Source organism: Bufo gargarizans, chromosome 3, assembly GCF_014858855.1.
Source record: "Bufo gargarizans isolate SCDJY-AF-19 chromosome 3, ASM1485885v1, whole genome shotgun sequence".
Taxonomy (NCBI): domain Eukaryota; kingdom Metazoa; phylum Chordata; class Amphibia; order Anura; family Bufonidae; genus Bufo; species Bufo gargarizans.
Genome location: NC_058082.1, coordinates 387,941,205 through 387,959,604, shown reverse-complemented (window position 1 = coordinate 387,959,604; position 18,400 = coordinate 387,941,205). Strand labels below are relative to the sequence as shown.

The 18,400-nt window shown below is 44.7% G+C and overlaps 1 protein-coding gene across 1 annotated transcript in view; it reads left to right on the top strand.

Moving 5' to 3' along the window:
- Nucleotides 1-18,400, top strand: part of CEPT1 (choline/ethanolamine phosphotransferase 1) — a 295,146-nt gene that overhangs the window by 46,912 nt on the left and 229,834 nt on the right. The window contains exon 2 of the mRNA XM_044288220.1: nucleotides 13,937-14,308. Coding sequence (XP_044144155.1) covers nucleotides 13,970-14,308 — 339 coding nt within the window. The 5' untranslated portion in view covers nucleotides 13,937-13,969. The remainder of the gene's footprint in view (nucleotides 1-13,936; nucleotides 14,309-18,400) is intronic.

Sequence of the window (18,400 nt, the reverse complement as noted above, 5' to 3'; positions counted from 1 at the left end):
ATGGCCCCCTCTTTATTATTAATGGAATGGCCCCTCTTTGTTATTAATATAATGGCCCCCTCTTTGTTATTAATATAATGGCCCCCTCTTTGTTATTAATATAATGGCCCCCTCTTTGTTATTAATATAATGGCCCCCTCTTTGTTATTAATATAATGGCCCCCTCTTTGTTATTAATATAATGGCCCCCTCTTTGTTATTAATATAATGGCCCCCTCTTTGTTATTATTATAATGGCCCCCTCTTTGTTATTAATATAATGGCCCCCTCTTTGTTATTAATATAATGGCCCCCTCTTTGTTATTAATATAATGGCCCCCCCTCTTTGTTATTAATATAATGGCCCCCCTCTTTGTTATTAATATAATGGCCCCCCTCTTTGTTATTAATATAATGGCCCCCCTCTTTGTTATTAATATAATGGCCCCCCTCTTTGTTATTAATATAATGGCCCCCCTCTTTGTTATTAATATAATGGCCCCCCTCTTTGTTATTAATATAATGGCCCCCCTCTTTAATAATAAAGAGGGGGCCATTACATTAATAATAAAGAGGGGGACATTATATTAATAACAAAGAGGGGCCATTACATTAATAATAACGAAGGGGCCATTACCTTAGTATTGAAGAGGGGGCCATTACCTTAGTATTGAAGAGGGGGCCATTACCTTAGTATTGAAGAGGGGGCCATTACCTTAGTATTGAAGAGGGGGCCATTACCTTAGTATTGAAGAGGGGGCCATTACCTTAGTATTGAAGAGGGGGCCATTACCTTAGTATTGAAGAGGGGGCCATTACATTAGTATTGAAGAGGGGGCCATTACATTAGTATTGAAGAGGGGGCCATTACATTAGTATTGAAGAGGGGGCCATTACATTAGTATTGAAGAGGGGGCCATTACATTAGTATTGAAGAGGGGGCCATTACATTAGTATTGAAGAGGGGGCCATTACATTAGTATTGAAGAGGGGGCCATTACATTAGTATTGAAGAGGGGGCCATTACATTAGTATGAAGAGGGGGGGCATTACATTAGTATGAAAGAGGGGGGGGCATTACATTATATGAAAGAGGGGGGGGCATTACATTAATATGAAAGAGGGGGGGGCATTACATTAATATGAAAGAGGGGGGGGCATTACATTAATATGAAAGAGGGGGGGGGCATTACATTAATATGAAAGAGGGGGGGGGGCATTATATTAATATGAAAGAGGGGGGGGCATTATATTAATATGAAAGAGGGGGGGGCATTATATTAATATGAAAGAGGGGGGGGCATTATATTAATATGAAAGAGGGGGGGGCATTATATTAATATGAAAGAGGGGGGGGCATTATATTAATATGAGAGGGGGGGGCATTATATTAATATGAAAGAGGGGGGGGCCATTATATTAATATGAAAGAGGGGGGGCATTATATTAATATTATATTAATATTAAAGAGGGGGGCCATTATATTAATATGAAAGAGGGGGGGGCATTATATTAATATGAAAGAGGGGGGGGCATTACATTAATATGAAAGAGGGGGGGGCATTACATTAATATGAAAGAGGGGGGGCATTACATTAATATAAAAGAGGGGGGGGCATTACATTAATAATAAAGAGGGGGGGCCATTACATTAATAATATAATGGCCCCCTCTTTAATATTAATGTACTGGCTCCCTCTTTGCTAATATAATGGCCCCGTCTTTGTTATTAAAGAGGGGGCCAGTACATTAATAATAAAGAGGGGGCCATTATAATATACAGGGGGAATAATATTATGGGGAATGAAAGCTATCTGTCTGGCTCTAGCTCAGTATTGGGGGGCAGCAGGATGACAGCGTTGAGACACCAGGAAGGAGAGCATGATGGTAAAGTGAGGAACCGAATTTTTTTTCGGTGAAACTCTGCAGAGACGAGAAGCAGCTGAAAGAAGTTATCATGGTGGTCTTATCTCTGAATGAAGACGTCGAGGAGAGTCTACATCACAGGAGACGTCACTGGATGTAACAGGTATGGTGCGGTATTCTACTGTAATAATAATGTCCATGCACATATCTGTTTCATGGTAGGGTTGTGGGAGGAGATTGAGTCTGGCCCCAGACTTCAGGTCACACTGTGTTCTGAATTCTGGGGCCTCACACCCATCTACTACATTATCTGTACTCAGAGAGTTATCTCTGTGTTATCTGAGGTGTTACATAGGACTACAGTATATGTTAAAAGTGGCGCCCAATTTTTGGCTTAACCCGGGTGCTGGCAACCCACGCTACGCCACTGCCTATTACTAGGGCCTTACCTCCTGATCCTAAATACATTAAGCATCTGATTAGGTATACCAGTTCTAGACAGATGTAGGACTTACCAGTGATTTGACTTCTAGGAATCGCTCATAACAGCAACCGTACATTCCCTCTATTGTTAATATCTATGTGAACTTTGCATATACAGAATTCTTTTGGTTTTAAAATAATATTTTGCATCTATCCTGGTGTAGTAATATGGAAAAAAAAATGGAAGGTGGAGGTGGGAGAGGTCTTTTTATCCTCTGTCCCAAAAAAAATATTTCCGCTAACTTGGGCCAAAAAAATTTTCTGAATGGAGCCTTACAGGGGGTGATCAATGACAGGGGGGTGATCACCTCATATACACTCCCTGATCACCCCCTATCATTGATCACCCACCTGTAAGGCTCCATTCAGACGTCCGTATGTGTTTTGCGGATCCGATCCGTGGATCCGTAAAAATCATACGGACGTCTGAATGGAGCCTTACAGGGGGGTGATCAATGACAGGGGGGTGATCAGGGAGTCTATATGGGTGATCACCCCCCTGTCATTGATCACCCCCTGTAAGGCTCCATTCAGAAATTTTTTTTGGCCCAAGTTAGCGGAAATATTTTTTTTTTGGTTTGTTCTTACAAAGTCTCATATTCCACTAACTTGTGTCCAAAAAAGAAATCTCACATAAACTCACCATACCCCTCACGGAATCCAAATGCGTAACATTTTTTAGATATTTATATTCCAGACTTCTTCTCACGCTTTAGGGCCCCTAAAAAGCCAGGGCAGTATGAATACCCCACATGTGACCCCATTTCGGAAAGAAGACACCCCAAGGTATTCCGTGAGGGGCATATTGAGTCCATGAAAGATTGAAATTTTTGTCCCAAGTTAGCGGAAAGTGAGACTTTGTGAGAAAAAAAATAAAAATAAAAATTTCCGCTAACTTATGCAAAAAAATAAAATTCTATGAACTCGCCATGCCCCTAATTGAATACCTTGGGGTGTCTTCTTTCCAAAGTGGGGTCACATGTGGGGTATTTATACTGCCCTGGCTTTTTAGGGGCCCTAAAGCGTGAGAAGAAGTCTGGGATCCAAATGTCTAAAAATGCCCTCCTAAAAGGAATTTGGGCCGCTTTGCGCATCTAGTCTGCAAAAAAGTGTCACACATGTGGTATCGCCGTACTCAGGAGAAGTTGGGGAATGTGTTTTGGGGTGTCATTTTACATATACCCATGCTGGGTGAGAGAAATATCTTGGTCAAATGCCAAGTTGTCTTTTGCCGAGATATTTCTCTCACCCAGCATGGGTATATGTAAAATGACACCCCAAAACACATTCCCCAACTTCTCCAGAGTACGGCGATACCAGATGTGTGACACTTTTTTGCAGCCTAGGTGGGCAAAGGGACACACATTCCAAAGTGCACCTTTCGGATTTCACCGGTCATTTTTTACAGATTTTGATTGCAAACTTCTTCTCACACATCTGGGCCCCTAGAATGCCAGGGCAGTATAACTACCCCACCACAAGTGACCCCATTTTGGAAAGAAGACACCCCAAGGTATTTTGTGATGGGCATAGTGAGTTCATGGAAGTTTTTTTTTTTTGTCACAAGTTAGTGGAATATGAGACTTTGTAAGAAAAAAAAAAAAAATCATCATTTTCCGCTAACTTGTGACAAAAAAAAAAGTTCTATGAACTCACTATGCCCATCAGTGAATACCTTAGGGTGTCTACTTTCTGAAATGGGGTCATTTGTGGGGTGTTTGTACTGTCTGGGCATTGTAGAACCTCAGGAAACGTGACAGGTGCTCAGAAAGTCAGAGCTGCTTCAAAAAGCGGAAATTCACATTTTTGTACCATAGTTTGTAAATGCTATAACTTTTACCCAAACCATTTTTTTTTATTTATTTTTTTACCCAAACTTTTTTTTTTATCAAAGACATGTAGAACAATAAATTTAGCGAAAAATTTATATATGGATGTCGTTTTTTTGCAAAATTTTGATTAATAACAAAAAAGTAAAAATGTCAGCAGCAATGAAATACCACCAAATGAAAGCTCTATTAGTGAGAAGAAAAGGAGGTAAAATCATTTGGGTGGTAAGTTGCATGATCGAGCAATAAACGGTGAAAGTAGTGTAGTGCAGAAGTGTAAAAAGTGGCCTGGTCATTAAGGGGGTTTCAGCTAGCGGGGTTGAAGTGGTTAAAGGGAACCTGTCCCTGGGATTGTGTGTATAGAGCTGAGGACATGGGTTGCTAGGTGGCCGCTAGCACATCCGCAATACCCAGTCCCCATAGCTCTGTGTGCTTTTATTGTGTAAAAAAAAAAAACAACGATTTGATACATATGCAAATTACCCTGAGATGAGTCCTGTCCCTGACTCCTCTCACATACAGGACTCATCTCAGGTTAATTTGCATATGTATCAAATCGTTTTTTTTTACACAATAAAAGCACACAGAACTATGGGGACTGGGTATTGCGGATGTGCTAGCGGCCATCTAGCAACCCATGTCCTCAGTTCTATACCGAAAATCCTGGTGACAGGTTCCCTTTAAAACCAAATCAAATGAAAACGGCTAAATCATTCTCGTCCTTTAACCCCAAAGGTCCCATGGCTTGCGTTCTAATTATCCATGCTGCTTCTCGCTGCAGGAGGATGCGTTTTCTGTCGACCCCCCCCTCCCTCCCTCCCTCCCTCTTGTAGGGGTTTGGACTACTTCAATACCCACACATTTTAAATTCACTTCTCCCTGCATGTTCATCATGTATATGTTCAATTAACCTGGTTGTGATTTATCTTTTATGCTCCCTAAAGCGCATATACAAACACCTGTGTGTCTTACCAATGTAAAACCTCCCGCATGGGCAAAAAATCGCATATGCTACATATTGGGTCTTGCAGTATATAAATTGCTTCACTACATGTCCTACGTTGCCCAACTGCAGGTATTTCTGTTTATATACAGGTGTACACATTGAGCAATGTCCGCATGCAAAATTTCCTTTAGGAGTGTTCTTACCCAGCCAGTTGCCAACTGGACGGGGAAAGTTGCTCCTGACAATAACATCCCCTATACTTTTGCTTCTATGAGAGCTGACAATAGGATACCATCCCTCTGCAGCATTTGCCAGTTATTTAAAATCACTTTTTTGATGGTGGAAGCCATTGGAGAATAATCGAATGTGAACACCGCTCTGTCTCCATCATCTTTATCCTATTGTCTCCTCTTTTTCTTTTTCATGTTAATGCTTTTACCCAAAACCTGTCTCCTATATATACTCTTCAGATATGCACTATCCACTATCTTCTCTGGGTAACCCCTTTGTAGAAATCGTCTCTTCATGTCCATGCACTGCTCTCCAAATTCAACATCATCTTTTACAATTCTGGCAAGGCGCATAAATTGACCGTATGGGATTGTGGTTTTAATATGTGGCAGATGGTAACTTGTATAATGCCGTAGTGCATTTGTGGATGTTGTTTTTCTGTAGATGGTAGGATTCAACTTAACCCTTATTTTGACATCAAGGAAATCCAGTTCCTCCGCACTACAAGTGCTGGTGAACCGCATATTCATATTATTTACATCATTCAAATAATCCACAAATGCACTAAACATATGTTCTTCACCGGTCCAGACAATGAATATATCATCAATATATCTTAGAAAAACCTTGATAGATCGTATGAATGGATTCTGGACAGTGTAAATGTACCTCTCTTCAAAAATAGCCAAATATAAATTGGCGAAGGTGCATGAGTCCGGTGTCCCCATTGCTGTACGTGACAATTGTTTGAACCATTCTTGGTTAAAACTGAAAGCATTATGTGTCAGTATGAATGACAGAGACTCTGTGACAAAATCAATATGCAAGTCACTTTTATTTATCTTGCGCAAGAGATCCGGGATTGTCTCTCTATCCCCAGTTCATGTGGAATCCTGGTGTATAGGCTCTCCACATCTACCGCGGCTATGTAAAAGCCGTCTTGCCATTGTTCATCTCCCAAGGTCTCCAAAAAGTCGGTGGTATCTTCCAAATATGAAGGGACCCCTTTCAACACTGGATGCAACGTCCAATCCAAATATTGGGATGGGTTCGGTCAACGAACCGTTCCCCGACACTATGGGGCGTCCAGGTGGGTCTACCAACGACTTGTGGATCTTGGGTACTATATACCACACTGGTTTGATGGGTAACTAGGGATAGAGTTTCTCGGCTATGCGTTTTGGTCAAAAAGCCTCTGTCCACATACTTCCACAATAATGTTTTGAGTTGTTGCTGATACTTCATGGTGGGGTCTGAGGTGAGGGGAACATAGGTTTTAATGTCCCTGAGTTGTCTGTTTGCCTCTTGCATATAACATGTCTTATACATCACTACCACATTGCCCCCCTTGTCGGCTGGTTTGATAATGATCTGCTTGCAATTCCCAAGCCAATCCAATGCCTTGTGCTCACCCGCACTAAGGTTGGATTTAATCTGTGGGTATATCAAAGCCTTGGTTTCTTTCAAAACCTGTTTATGAAATATAGATTCAAACAACCTCCAGCCGACAAGGGGGGAGTGAATGTGGATTTAATCTCTTGTGTGAAGGGTTCTAATTCCTGTGTGCGTTCCTGTACCTCTGAATCCCCACTATTCTGTAGATCTAGCAGCGTGAGAACTACCTTTCTATCCTGCTCCTCCACCTCATGTCCCAAATAAAAGCCCAAAGGACCTATGGATATGGATTGTGTTGTTTGCGCATGTTCTGTTCTATTACGTTTGTATGTTTGAAATTTTTTGTTCAAATTCGGTTTCCTTATAGCTCTAAACATGTCTAATTCAAAATTTGCGACATTAAATTCTGATACCAGTCCATAATAAAGACCTTTGGATAATAATGAGAGACAGTCACTGTCCAGAACAATGTCTGTTAAATTTACCAGATTATGTCCCAATGGGAGATGATTTAGCTCACCCACATCTAGTACCATCTCCACGCCACTTGCTTCCTCTTGTATCTGCCCTTGTGCGGTCTTGCGTCTTGTGCTCCCCCTTTGAGTGCCTCTCCTAAAGGGGATTGCTGTATTGCTGCGTCCTGACTAGGGTTGGGCGATATACCGGTATCACGATATACCGCGGTATTAAAAAAAGGCGATATCGCCGTTTACTAAATACCGCGGTATTTCGTGACGTCATAGAAGCGGTCATGTGCGCTGACCGCTTCTAAATCTGCGGCCGCCCGCCCCAGCATGAACCATACAGTACATTTACAATTCAGCCAGCGTGAGGGAGGGAAGGAATTCTGTGACTCGCATTCCCGGCACCCGACCTCTGAGAGGACTCTGTGATCCGCGCAATTAACCCCTCATGTGATCACAGCGTCCTCTCAGAGGTCGGGTGCCGGGAATGTTCTTAAGTCCCTGCATTGGTGGCAGTGGGCAGTTCTGATCGGAGTCCCAGCAGTGTAATGCTGGGGCTCCGATCGTTTACCATGGCAGCCAGGAAGCTACTGAAGCCCTGGCTGCCATGGTATGTTAGTGAGCAGCATTATGCTCACGTGCGCCGTGGCCGCTGGGCGCTCCTTCTCATAGGTCTGTGCGGTGCATTGCTAATGGTATAAGCATTAGCAATGCGCCGCACAGACAGAAGAAGGAGCGCCCAGCGGCCACGGCGCACGTGAGTATAATGCTGCTCACTAACATACCATGGCAGCCAGGGATTTAGTAGCTTCCTGGCTGCCATGGTAACCGATCGGAGCCCCAGCATTACACTGCTGGGACTCCGATCAGAACTGCCCACTGCCACCAATGATGGGGGACGACCCTGTGGCCTCCAATGATTAATACTGGGGAGGGAGAGGGGCCCACTGCCACCAATGATGGGGACGACGACCCTGTGGCCTCCAATGATTAATACTGGGGAGGGAGGGGGGCCCCACTGCCACCAGTGATGGGAGGGGGACCCTGTGGCCACTGCCACCTATGATTAATACAATTCATGTCTCCTTGTGGCTGACTAGCTGCCCCCATACAGTATAACGTCTCCTTGTGGCTGCCCCCATACAGTGTAAGGTCTCCTTGTGGCTGCCCCCATACAGTGTAAGGTCTCCTTGTGGCTGCCCCCCATACAGTGTAAGGTCTCCTTGTGGCTGCCCCCCATACAGTGTAAGGTCTCCTTGTGGCTGCCCCCATACAGTGTAAGGTCTCCTTGTGGCTGCCCCCATACAGTGTAAGGTCTCCTTGTGGCTGCCCCCATACAGTGTAAGGTCTCCTTGTGGCTGCCCCCATACAGTGTAAGGTCTCCTTGTGGCTGCCCCCATACAGTGTAAGGTCTCCTTGTGGCTGCCCCCATACAGTGTAAGGTCTCCTTGTGGCTGCCCCCATACAGTGTAAGGTCTCCTTGTGGCTGCCCCCATACAGTGTAAGGTCTCCTTGTGGCTGCCCCCATACAGTGTAAGGTCTCCTTGTGGCTGCCCCCATACAGTGTAAGGTCTCCTTGTGGCTGCCCCCATACAGTGTAAGGTCTCCTTGTGGCTGCCCCCATACAGTGTAAGGTCTCCTTGTGGCTGCCCCCATACAGTGTAAGGTCTCCTTGTGGCTGCCCCCATACAGTGTAAGGTCTCCTTGTGGCTGCCCCCATACAGTGTAAGGTCTCCTTGTGGCTGCCCCCATACAGTGTAAGGTCTCCTTGTGGCTGCCCCCATACAGTGTAAGGTCTCCTTGTGGCTGCCCCCATACAGTGTAAGGTCTCCTTGTGGCTGCCCCCATACAGTGTAAGGTCTCCTTGTGGCTGCCCCCATACAGTGTAAGGTCTCCTTGTGGCTGCCCCCATACAGTGTAAGGTCTCCTTGTGGCTGCCCCCATACAGTGTAAGGTCTCCTTGTGGCTGCCCCCATACAGTGTAACGCCTCCTTGTGGCTGCCCCCATACAGTGTAACGCCTCCTTGTGGCTGCCCCCATACAGTATAACGCCGCCTTGTGGCTGCCCCCATACAGTATAACGCCGCCTTGTGGCTGCCCCCATACAGTATAACGCCGCCTTGTGGCTGCCCCCATACAGTATAACGCCGCCTTGTGGCTGCCCCCATACAGTATAACGCCGCATTTATCACGATATATATATAGTTATCGCAATAAATTTCTTATCGTTATCGTGGGAATATTTTTGATATCGTCCAACCCTATTCCTGACTCGCTGCTTGTTCTTCGTGCATATTTGCTCTGGCGCTGTTATATTCCTCAGAAGTACTTGGATCGGATTCAGCGGTCCAATAATAGCGCATTCGCTTATTTCTCCTGCACCGGCCTCTATCATTTTATCGTTGTCTGGTAGGTTTCCAATCAAACATGTGGTTGCTGTCAAAATCATTTTTGTCTCGCAAGAATTTCTTTCTTGCTCTCTTTTATGACTACTTGTATCGGTATTAGATGTTTTCTGTGGGTCTCATTTTCAAGTAGTTTTTAACTTTATTCAACTCCATGATAACTGTTATATTCCTTCTCATTCCGAGACAACACCAGTCACATTAAGTTAAAGGAGTATTCGAGGTGTATAGACTTCCATTGTTCCACAAAAATAGGATAGTCATTGAACTGGGACACTTCTTTGTACACCCGGAGCCCTCTGGGGACTCTATTTTGGGCAACATAGGATTTTAGGGAGTGAACAGTCCAAAACAGGTGCATTTCCTTTTCTGCCAAGTTAATGCTCTTCTGATTCCAGAGCTTTTATGCTTATGAATTGTGTGCTGTTTTCACTATAGCACTGTGTAAAAAATATCCCCACGTCCACTCTTCCTTCATTGATTGCTGCATCGCATGAATCCAGTGATGCTACATTTATGTCCATCGTGATCTCGACACTCATACTGTGTGGCGTGCTCTGGCTGCCCGGAAACAAGGTACCGATATATTGCAGGGAGCGAGAGAAAACGCAGCCGGCACTGCCGCATGTGTCTATGCGATCACTGAGAAGCTTTTCACCTTCACAGTTCTTGAAACACCTTTGAAACACCTGTGGAGCAAAGAACTACTGACAACCCTCAATAAATTCCTTGAGTTGCAGTTTCCAAATTTGGTAACGTTATCGAGGTTTCCACTGTAAAGGTACCTCAGAGTCTCTTCAAATGTGTTGTGATGTCCAAAAACCATTATAGCAAAATCTGCCTTCCAAAAACCGAATGGTGCTCCTTGCCTTTTGAGCCATACAGCAGCATGTATGGGATGTTTCTGTAAACTGCAGAATCGGGATAATAAATATTGAGGTTTGCTTTGCTGTTTTAAAATTTCACCTCCATTTTGCTTTAATTCCTATGGATGAACAAAGTTTCTAAAATCAGTTTTAAGTAATTTGAAGGGTGTAGTTTCAAAACATTTATTTCACCCCATGGCCTCTGCAATTGTTTACAAAAACTTTACTGTAAATCACCACATTGGGCCTCAAATGCACATGGCGCTCTTTTATGCCTGAACCCTGTTGTATGTCAGGCCAAAGATTAGGACTAGGTGTAGGGTGTCTATAAACCCAGGAAACACAGCAGTAAGATTCATTCATGTGACTTATCCATATTTCCATCCTCAAAATTAGGGCTGCAACGATTAATCGATGTAATCGATTATATTCGATAACTGGATTCGTTGTCGACGAATCCAGTTATCGAATAATCGCCGATTCGTTGCTATTCGGACGGGCGGGCGGGCGCTGCATCTTTATTTTACCTTTTTACAATGACGCTCCCGCTCCTGTAACAGCCAGGCAGAGCGGACGGCGGCGTAACGTCACTCACTCACGTGACACGCCTGCTCCGCCTCCTTCATTCATGAAGTGGGCGGAGCAGGCGCGTCACGTGATTGAGTGACGTTACGCCGCCGTCCGCTCTGCCTGGCTCTTACAGGAGCGGGAGCGTCATTGTAAAAAGGTAAAATAAAGATGCAAGCGCCGGGGCTGTTAGGGGGAAGGGGGGTCTGTGTATGGCACTGCTATGGGAAGGGGGGTCTGTCCACTGTTATGAGGAAAGGGATCTGTGCACTGTTATGCCCATAACAGTGCACATATCCCCCTCTCCATAACTACGCCGTCCACAGATCCCCCATAAGTGTCGTCCACAGATCCCCCATAATAGTGTCGTCCACAGATCCCCCATAATAGTGTCGTGCACAGATCCCCCATAATAGTGTCGTCCACAGATCCCCCATAATAGTGTCGTCCACAGATCCCCCATAATAGTGTCGTCCACAGATCCCCCATAATAGTGTCGTCCACAGATCCCCCCCATAAGTGTCGTCCACAGATCCCCCCCATAAGTGTCGTCCACAGATCCCCCCCATAAGTGTCGTCCACAGATCCCCCCATAAGTGTCGTCCACAGATCCCCCCATAAGTGTCGTCCACAGATCCCCCCATAAGTGTCGTCCACAGATCCCCCCATAAGTGTCGTCCACAGATCCCCCCATAAGTGTCGTCCACAGATCCCCCCATAAGTGTCGTCCACAGATCCCCCCATAAGTGTCGTCCACAGATCCCCCCATAAGTGTCGTCCACAGATCCCCCCATAAGTGTCGTCCACAGATCCCCCCATAAGTGTCGTCCACAGATCCCCCCATAAGTGTCGTCCACAGATCCCCCCCATAAGTGTCGTCCACAGATCCCCCCATAAGTGTCGTCCACAGATCCCCCCATAAGTGTCGTCCACAGATCCCCCCATAAGTGTCGTCCACAGATCCCCCCATAAGTGTCGTCCACAGATCCCCCCATAAGTGTCGTCCACAGATCCCCCCATAAGTGTCGTCCACAGATCCCCCATAAGTGTCGTCCACAGATCCCCCATAAGTGTCGTCCACAGATCCCCCATAAGTGTCGTCCACAATTTGTTTTAATATGGCCTTTGAACATAATTTTTCAAGTAAGATCATATAAACCTCTGTTTTGTAATTTTGTCGTTTTTCCCGATTAATCGATTAATCGTAGAAATTAATCGGCAACTAATCGATTATTCAAATAATCGTTAGCTGCAGCCCTACTCAAAATACAGATACCTTTCATCTGCATTCCACATTTTTCTCACTCCTATTAAAAGAAATGGATATTTTCATCCGCAATTCAGAAATGGACCTTATGGTCTTCTCAAATTCTTACACTCAATTATGTAGATAATTTCCTTGGGGTCACTCCACATCCCTCTTCTTTTTTTTTTTTTTTTTTTTTACATGGTTTTTAATTTAGTTCTGCTACCTTTTACAATTTCATATTTATTAACCTCCTGTGTGGGCCAGTTTGGGGTTTTGTGCATATATTTTATTTTTCAAGTTTCAAATAAGAAACTCACTGTGCCTTGCCAGAGCACCTACATTTTAATGCTATACTGGGACGGATCTCAGTACAGCTTTGAAACGGATTTAGGAGTGAAGCAACTTCGGATTGTGGCTCTAAAGCAGTGTTTCCCAACCAGCGTGCCTCCAGCTGTTGCAAAACTACAACTCCCAGCATGCCCAGACAGCCTTTGGCTTTGCGGGCATGCTGGGAGTTGTAGTTTTGTAACAGCTGGAGGCACACTGGTTGGAAAACACTGCTCTAAAGCTTGCTTCGCTCAACCCATGCTATACCTACCGATGTAGTGGAGATAATGCTGTGGTTCTTGTCTAAAAGCTTAGATTTTTAGCTTTCAAACTAGAACAGAACCAATCCGGAAATATGAGTGTTTAAAGCATGTCATAGTTTTATTCCGGCCGCCTCTCGGCATGTTTGCCGTGCTGCGGCTGCCTCCGTCCCTCCACCATTATAGTCAATGTGGCCGGAGCGGACTTCCGGCAGCACGGATCCGGCATGCTGTTACCCCGCCGGAACAGTCTGCTAGAGAAGGCTGCCGCTAGTGTGAAAGTAGCCTTAAAGGCTATGTACAAAATATACCTTTGGGGTAAAAAAAAATTATTTTGTATTATTGCATTATACTTATTTTGAGCTAAAAAAAAATTCAATTGGTTTTTATTAACAATATGGAATACTTTATGTGCAGAACTGACATGCTCTACTAGCTGTCTGTGGATTTTTGTCCTTTCAGTCATCTGAGGAGCAGATGGACTTCTTATCTGTGATCTCTCGCATCATAAACCCTCATTAAAACTCAATTCTTATCTTACTGATAAGAATGTGGCATAAATAAGTGTTTGACCCCTCAGCAGTTTAGAAATTAGGGTAATTAGATATGGGGCACAAAGTGAAAGTACCAGTCACACAGTTAGAAAAACAGTTAACCCTTTGTGACTGAGCAGCTCAATATTTCAATCAAGGCCAATTGAAAATATGATTTTAAGCCAAAAATAAGTTAAATCCAACCATTAAAAAAATCTACTCCGAAGGTGTACATAGCCTTTAAGGCGTTAATGCTATTATTCTTATTCATTTTATATACTATTACAGGTATGATTTAAATTGTATTTATATTAATTATACTATCCAACCTTGAAATGTATTACTTTTTGTACTTGTTTCTAATTTTCTGTTGTCTAAACATTGGCTGCGTCTTAGTCTTAAAAATACTTTGGAAAATGGCCCAAATATGCAGCAAAAAATTGGCAGCCCCTGTTTTGCTGCATAATAAATTTACACACATTTCTTACTATATTAAACGTTATAAATATGTCCCTTTTATTTTGTTTTCCCTCTAGATTTCTTTGGATTTTGGTTTGAAAATAAACTCCATGAGTGGACAAAGATTATCAAGAAAAAGATGTGGAGAAATCCACTCAGAGGTTTCTTCACACTGTGAGCGTGTCTCCAAAACAACATGTGTTTTAAGTAAGCTTGTGGAATTGCCAACAGCACCTCTTAACCGACACCAGTTAAAGAGGTTGGAAGAGCATCGTTATAAAAGCTGTGGGAAATCTCTTCTGGAACCGTTAATGCAAGGATTTTGGGAATGGTTGGTTGGAAAGGTCCCTTCATGGATTGCACCAAATCTTATCACCATAATAGGACTTTTGATCAATATTTTGACAACAGTAGTGTTAGTATGTTACTGTCCAACAGCAACGGAGCAGGTAAAATATAACTTGTTTTAATCGCCCATATGCATCGTTCATATGCATGTTCTGTAGATCTAAAGGAGTTTTACACTGAATGCTCCTATAGGTTACATGTGTTTGGTGACATATTTAAGAAGTTTTTGTCATAGATGATTCCCATCTCAGGTAGTAATAATAATAATCCATAGCGCTGTACATATGAAAAGGGGTATACATACATAATACAGACAATTGCACTAATCATAAACAAGACTAGTTACAAACAGTCTTGTACAGAAAGAGAGAGGGCTTACAATGTACATGGTATGAGAGAAGGATACAGTAGGTGAGGGTGAAGCTGGTCATGGAGGTATAGAGGCAGCAGGGTCACTGGTTGTAGGCTTGTCTGAAGATGTGGGTTTTCAGGTATATTTTGAAGGAATCCATTGTTGGTGAGAGTCTGATATGTTGGGGTAGCGAGTTCCAGAGTATGGGGAAGCACTGGAGAAATCCTGGAGGCGATTGTGGAAAGAGGTGATAAGAGGAGGTCTTGTGAGGATCGGAGAGTGCATGTGGGGATGTATCTGGAAAATGGCTCAGAGATGTAGGGAGGGGATAGGTTGTGGACGGCCTTGTATGTATTTGTTAGTACTTTGAAGTTAATTCGCTGGGCAATGGGGAGCCAGTGAAGGGATTGGCAGAGGAGTAATAGGGTGAGAGGTGGATTAGTCGGGCAGCAGAGTTGAGGATAGATTGGAGGGGTCCGAAAGTGCTAGATGGGAGGCCACAGATGAGAATGTTGCAGTAGTCTAGGCGGGAGATGATGAGGGCATGTACAAGCATTTTTCGCTGATTCAAAGTCGAGGAAAGCGTGGATGTGGGACATTTTTGAGTTGGAGGCAGCAGGTGGTGGAAAGGGCTTGGATGTGCGGTTGGAAGGAAAGGGCAGAATCCAAGGTCACTCCAAGGCAGCGGACTTGGTTGACTGGGTAGAGTGTGCAGCCATTGATCATGATGGATAGTTCTGTTGGGGGGGTTGAGCAAGATGGGGGAAAGATGATGAATTCTGTTTTATCCATGTTATGTTTTAGAAAGCGAAAGGCGAAGAAGGATGATATAGAAGATAGACATTGTGGGATTCTTGATAGTAAGGTGGTGATGTCTGGACCAGAGAGGTAGATTTGTGTGTTGTCAGCATAAGAGTGATACTAAAAGCCATGGGACTCTATGAGCTGTCCCAGGAGAGGGTGTAGATGGAGAAGAGCAGGTGTCCTAAGACAGAGCTTTGTGGGACACCAACAGAGAGGGAATGAGACGAGGAGGTGGTGCGGGAGTGGGAGACTCAAAACGTCCATTCTGTGAGGTATGATGTGATCCAGGAGAGGGCCAGGTCAGTGATGCCAAGAGATGAGTTTGCAACAGAAGGGAGTGGTCAACAGTGTCAAAGGCAGAGGACAGGTCAAGGAGAAGGTGGACAGAATATTGTTTCTTGGTTTTGTCTGTTAGTAGGTCATTGGTGACTTTGGTGAGGGGAGTCTCAGTCGAGTGGTGGGGTCGGAAGCCAGATTTAGGCGGTCAAAGAGGGAGCAGGAGGAGAGGACCGTTTCTGAATGGACATGTTCAAGCAGCTTTGAGGCAAACAGAAGAAGTGATATGGGGCGATAACTGGACAAAGAAGATGGGTCAAGTGAAGGCTTTTTGAGGATGGGTGTAATGGTAGCATGTTTAAAAGCAGAGGGGAAGACACCAGAGGTTAGTGATAAGTTGAAGAGATGAGTTAGGGCTGGGTTAAACACTGTGGTGAGGTTAGGGATGAAGTGGATATCTGAATAAGGTTACCCTTTTGCATTCATTGAAAACCTGAATTTCTATTTTGAAGTCTGAGACAAATGGAATGAGCTGATCAAACTAGTGCTATACTTTCTATATCTCCCACAGATATCTAAGGAGAACCCCCCCCCCCTACCTTCCCAACCAGACTCCCCCCTTCACCTAATCTGTCCCTATAGTCGGGACGTCTCTCTCCCCCCTATCCCCTTAGGGACAGGAAGAACACTGGAGAGAGGGGGTGGGAAGGGGCCTTTTAATCTCCATCTCTTCCTATCCCAACAGTGACCAAAAGGACATTCTTCATGGGTGCTGTCATGGAGGACGTCCTGGAAAAATATGGTAAATTAACTGAATAAAACAAAAAGAAAATCTGATTTTCCTATTTTAGGGAGAGAGATGTCCCGACTATAGGGACAGATTAGGTGAAGGGGTGAGTCTGGTTGGGGGGTTCTCCTGCCTCTCCTCTTCAGACTCGTGCAGCCCCCAAAACCAGCACCCCTCTGGGAAGTGGTCCCCTGGTTTGTCCCCGTACCTGCTACATTCGGATAGCCATGTGGGAGTGGGGACGCCGATGCTGCTTCTCCTCCGGGAGCTCTGGGCTCAGCAGCGGCTCTTGCGCTCCCCTGCGCACGCTACGCTGGGATTGCCGGTGCGCTCACGTGACTGGAAGTTCCAAAGCGTCACTGGAAGCAAGATGGCGGCCCGCATCGCATGCTGGAGACCTCAGGAACAATGAGGTCTCGCATGTTTGGGCGTTGACTCTTCCTAGGAATGAGTCCCCCGTGAAGAGCAGGAGGAGGCGAAGCTACGCGGCGACGAGCGGACCGGTAAGAAAAATAAAAATAAAAAAATGGGTGAAACCTACTTAAGTCCCTGACGACAACCTGTGGAGGTTGCATCATGAAGGTCCAGGCTTCTGCCAAGCAGGAGGCTTGTTCAAACTCTCCCGTCCAGGTTTCTGTAAGTAGATTCCCTTCCTTGGCTAAATAAGGGATCTTGATGGCTCTTTAACACTAAATAGAAGTCTGTTCTCCGTTTCCCTTTAGACTGGAAAGGAGTCAGGGCACAAGTCTCATGGAGACCCGAAAAAAGAAGGGGAAAAAGTATGCCCAGAATGCTTATCAATAATTCTTAGAGGAGCGGTCGTCTCTACTTTCAGAATTGAGAGCTATTTTGAAGGAAGAGGTGTAGGCGGCAAGTTCTCGCCAGACCCCGGATCTGGTGCCATCTTCCCCTCACCCCCTCCTAAACAGCCCAGAATTCTGCAGGACACTGACTCTGAAGAGGAAGGGTTATACTGCTCGGACGTGATGGAAGATGAAGTCTCAGCTTCCTATCCTCTGGAGGAACAGAATATTCTTTTCATCTGAGTATTTACACCCCCTCCCCACCGCTATAAGACAAACCATGACTATTGAGGAGGAAGAACAGGCACGCTCGGTTGAAGATGAGATGTTTGGCGGCCTGAATAAAAACCTAAAAGACCTCATTACAGAGGAGTGGGCTGAGGGAGAAAAGAAGCTCTATATGCCCAGGGAATTCAAAAGTAGACTGCTGTTTGATCCTATGGACACTAAACTTTGGGACGAGATCCTAAAAGTGGATATCCAGGTGGCAAAAGTGGTGAAAAAGACCTCGATTCCGTTTGAGGATTTGTCACAGCTGAGGGATCCCACGGATCGAAAAAAATTGAACAGCTTACTGAAGAGGTCCTGGGAGTCAGCAGGGGCGACAATAAATACAAATATTGCAGCCACCTCCGTATCTAGAGCCTTAGTACTATGAGTCAATCAGCTGGAGGACCATCTCAGAGCTAAGACCTCTAGAGAGGACATCCTGGAGTCACTTCCCCTATTAAAAATGGCTTCAGGGTTTCTAGTAGGCGCCTCAGCGGAATCTATTAGATTCACAGCCAAAACTCAGTCTCAGGCAAACACTGCCAGACGTGCCCTCTGGCTAAAATCTTGGTTTGAAGATATAGCATCTAAAAATAGACTCTGTGCTATACCCATCACAGGTTCCTTTGTGTTCGGCCCAGTCCTCGACTCAATCTTACAGAATGCAATAGCTAATAAAAAAAGGTTCCCTGAGGAAAAGACAAAGAAACTGCAGCCCTTTCGTAAGGCCTCTAGTCAAAGTCAGACCAGGTCTTATAGAGGAAAAGGGAAATCGGGTAGATGGAGCTACCCCAAAGGGGGGAAAGGAAGGGGGTTCCTCTTCAACCTCAATACTAACACAGGGAAGCAATGATGCCAGGCCAGTGGAGGGGAGACTGCGACATTTCTGGCGAAACTGGAA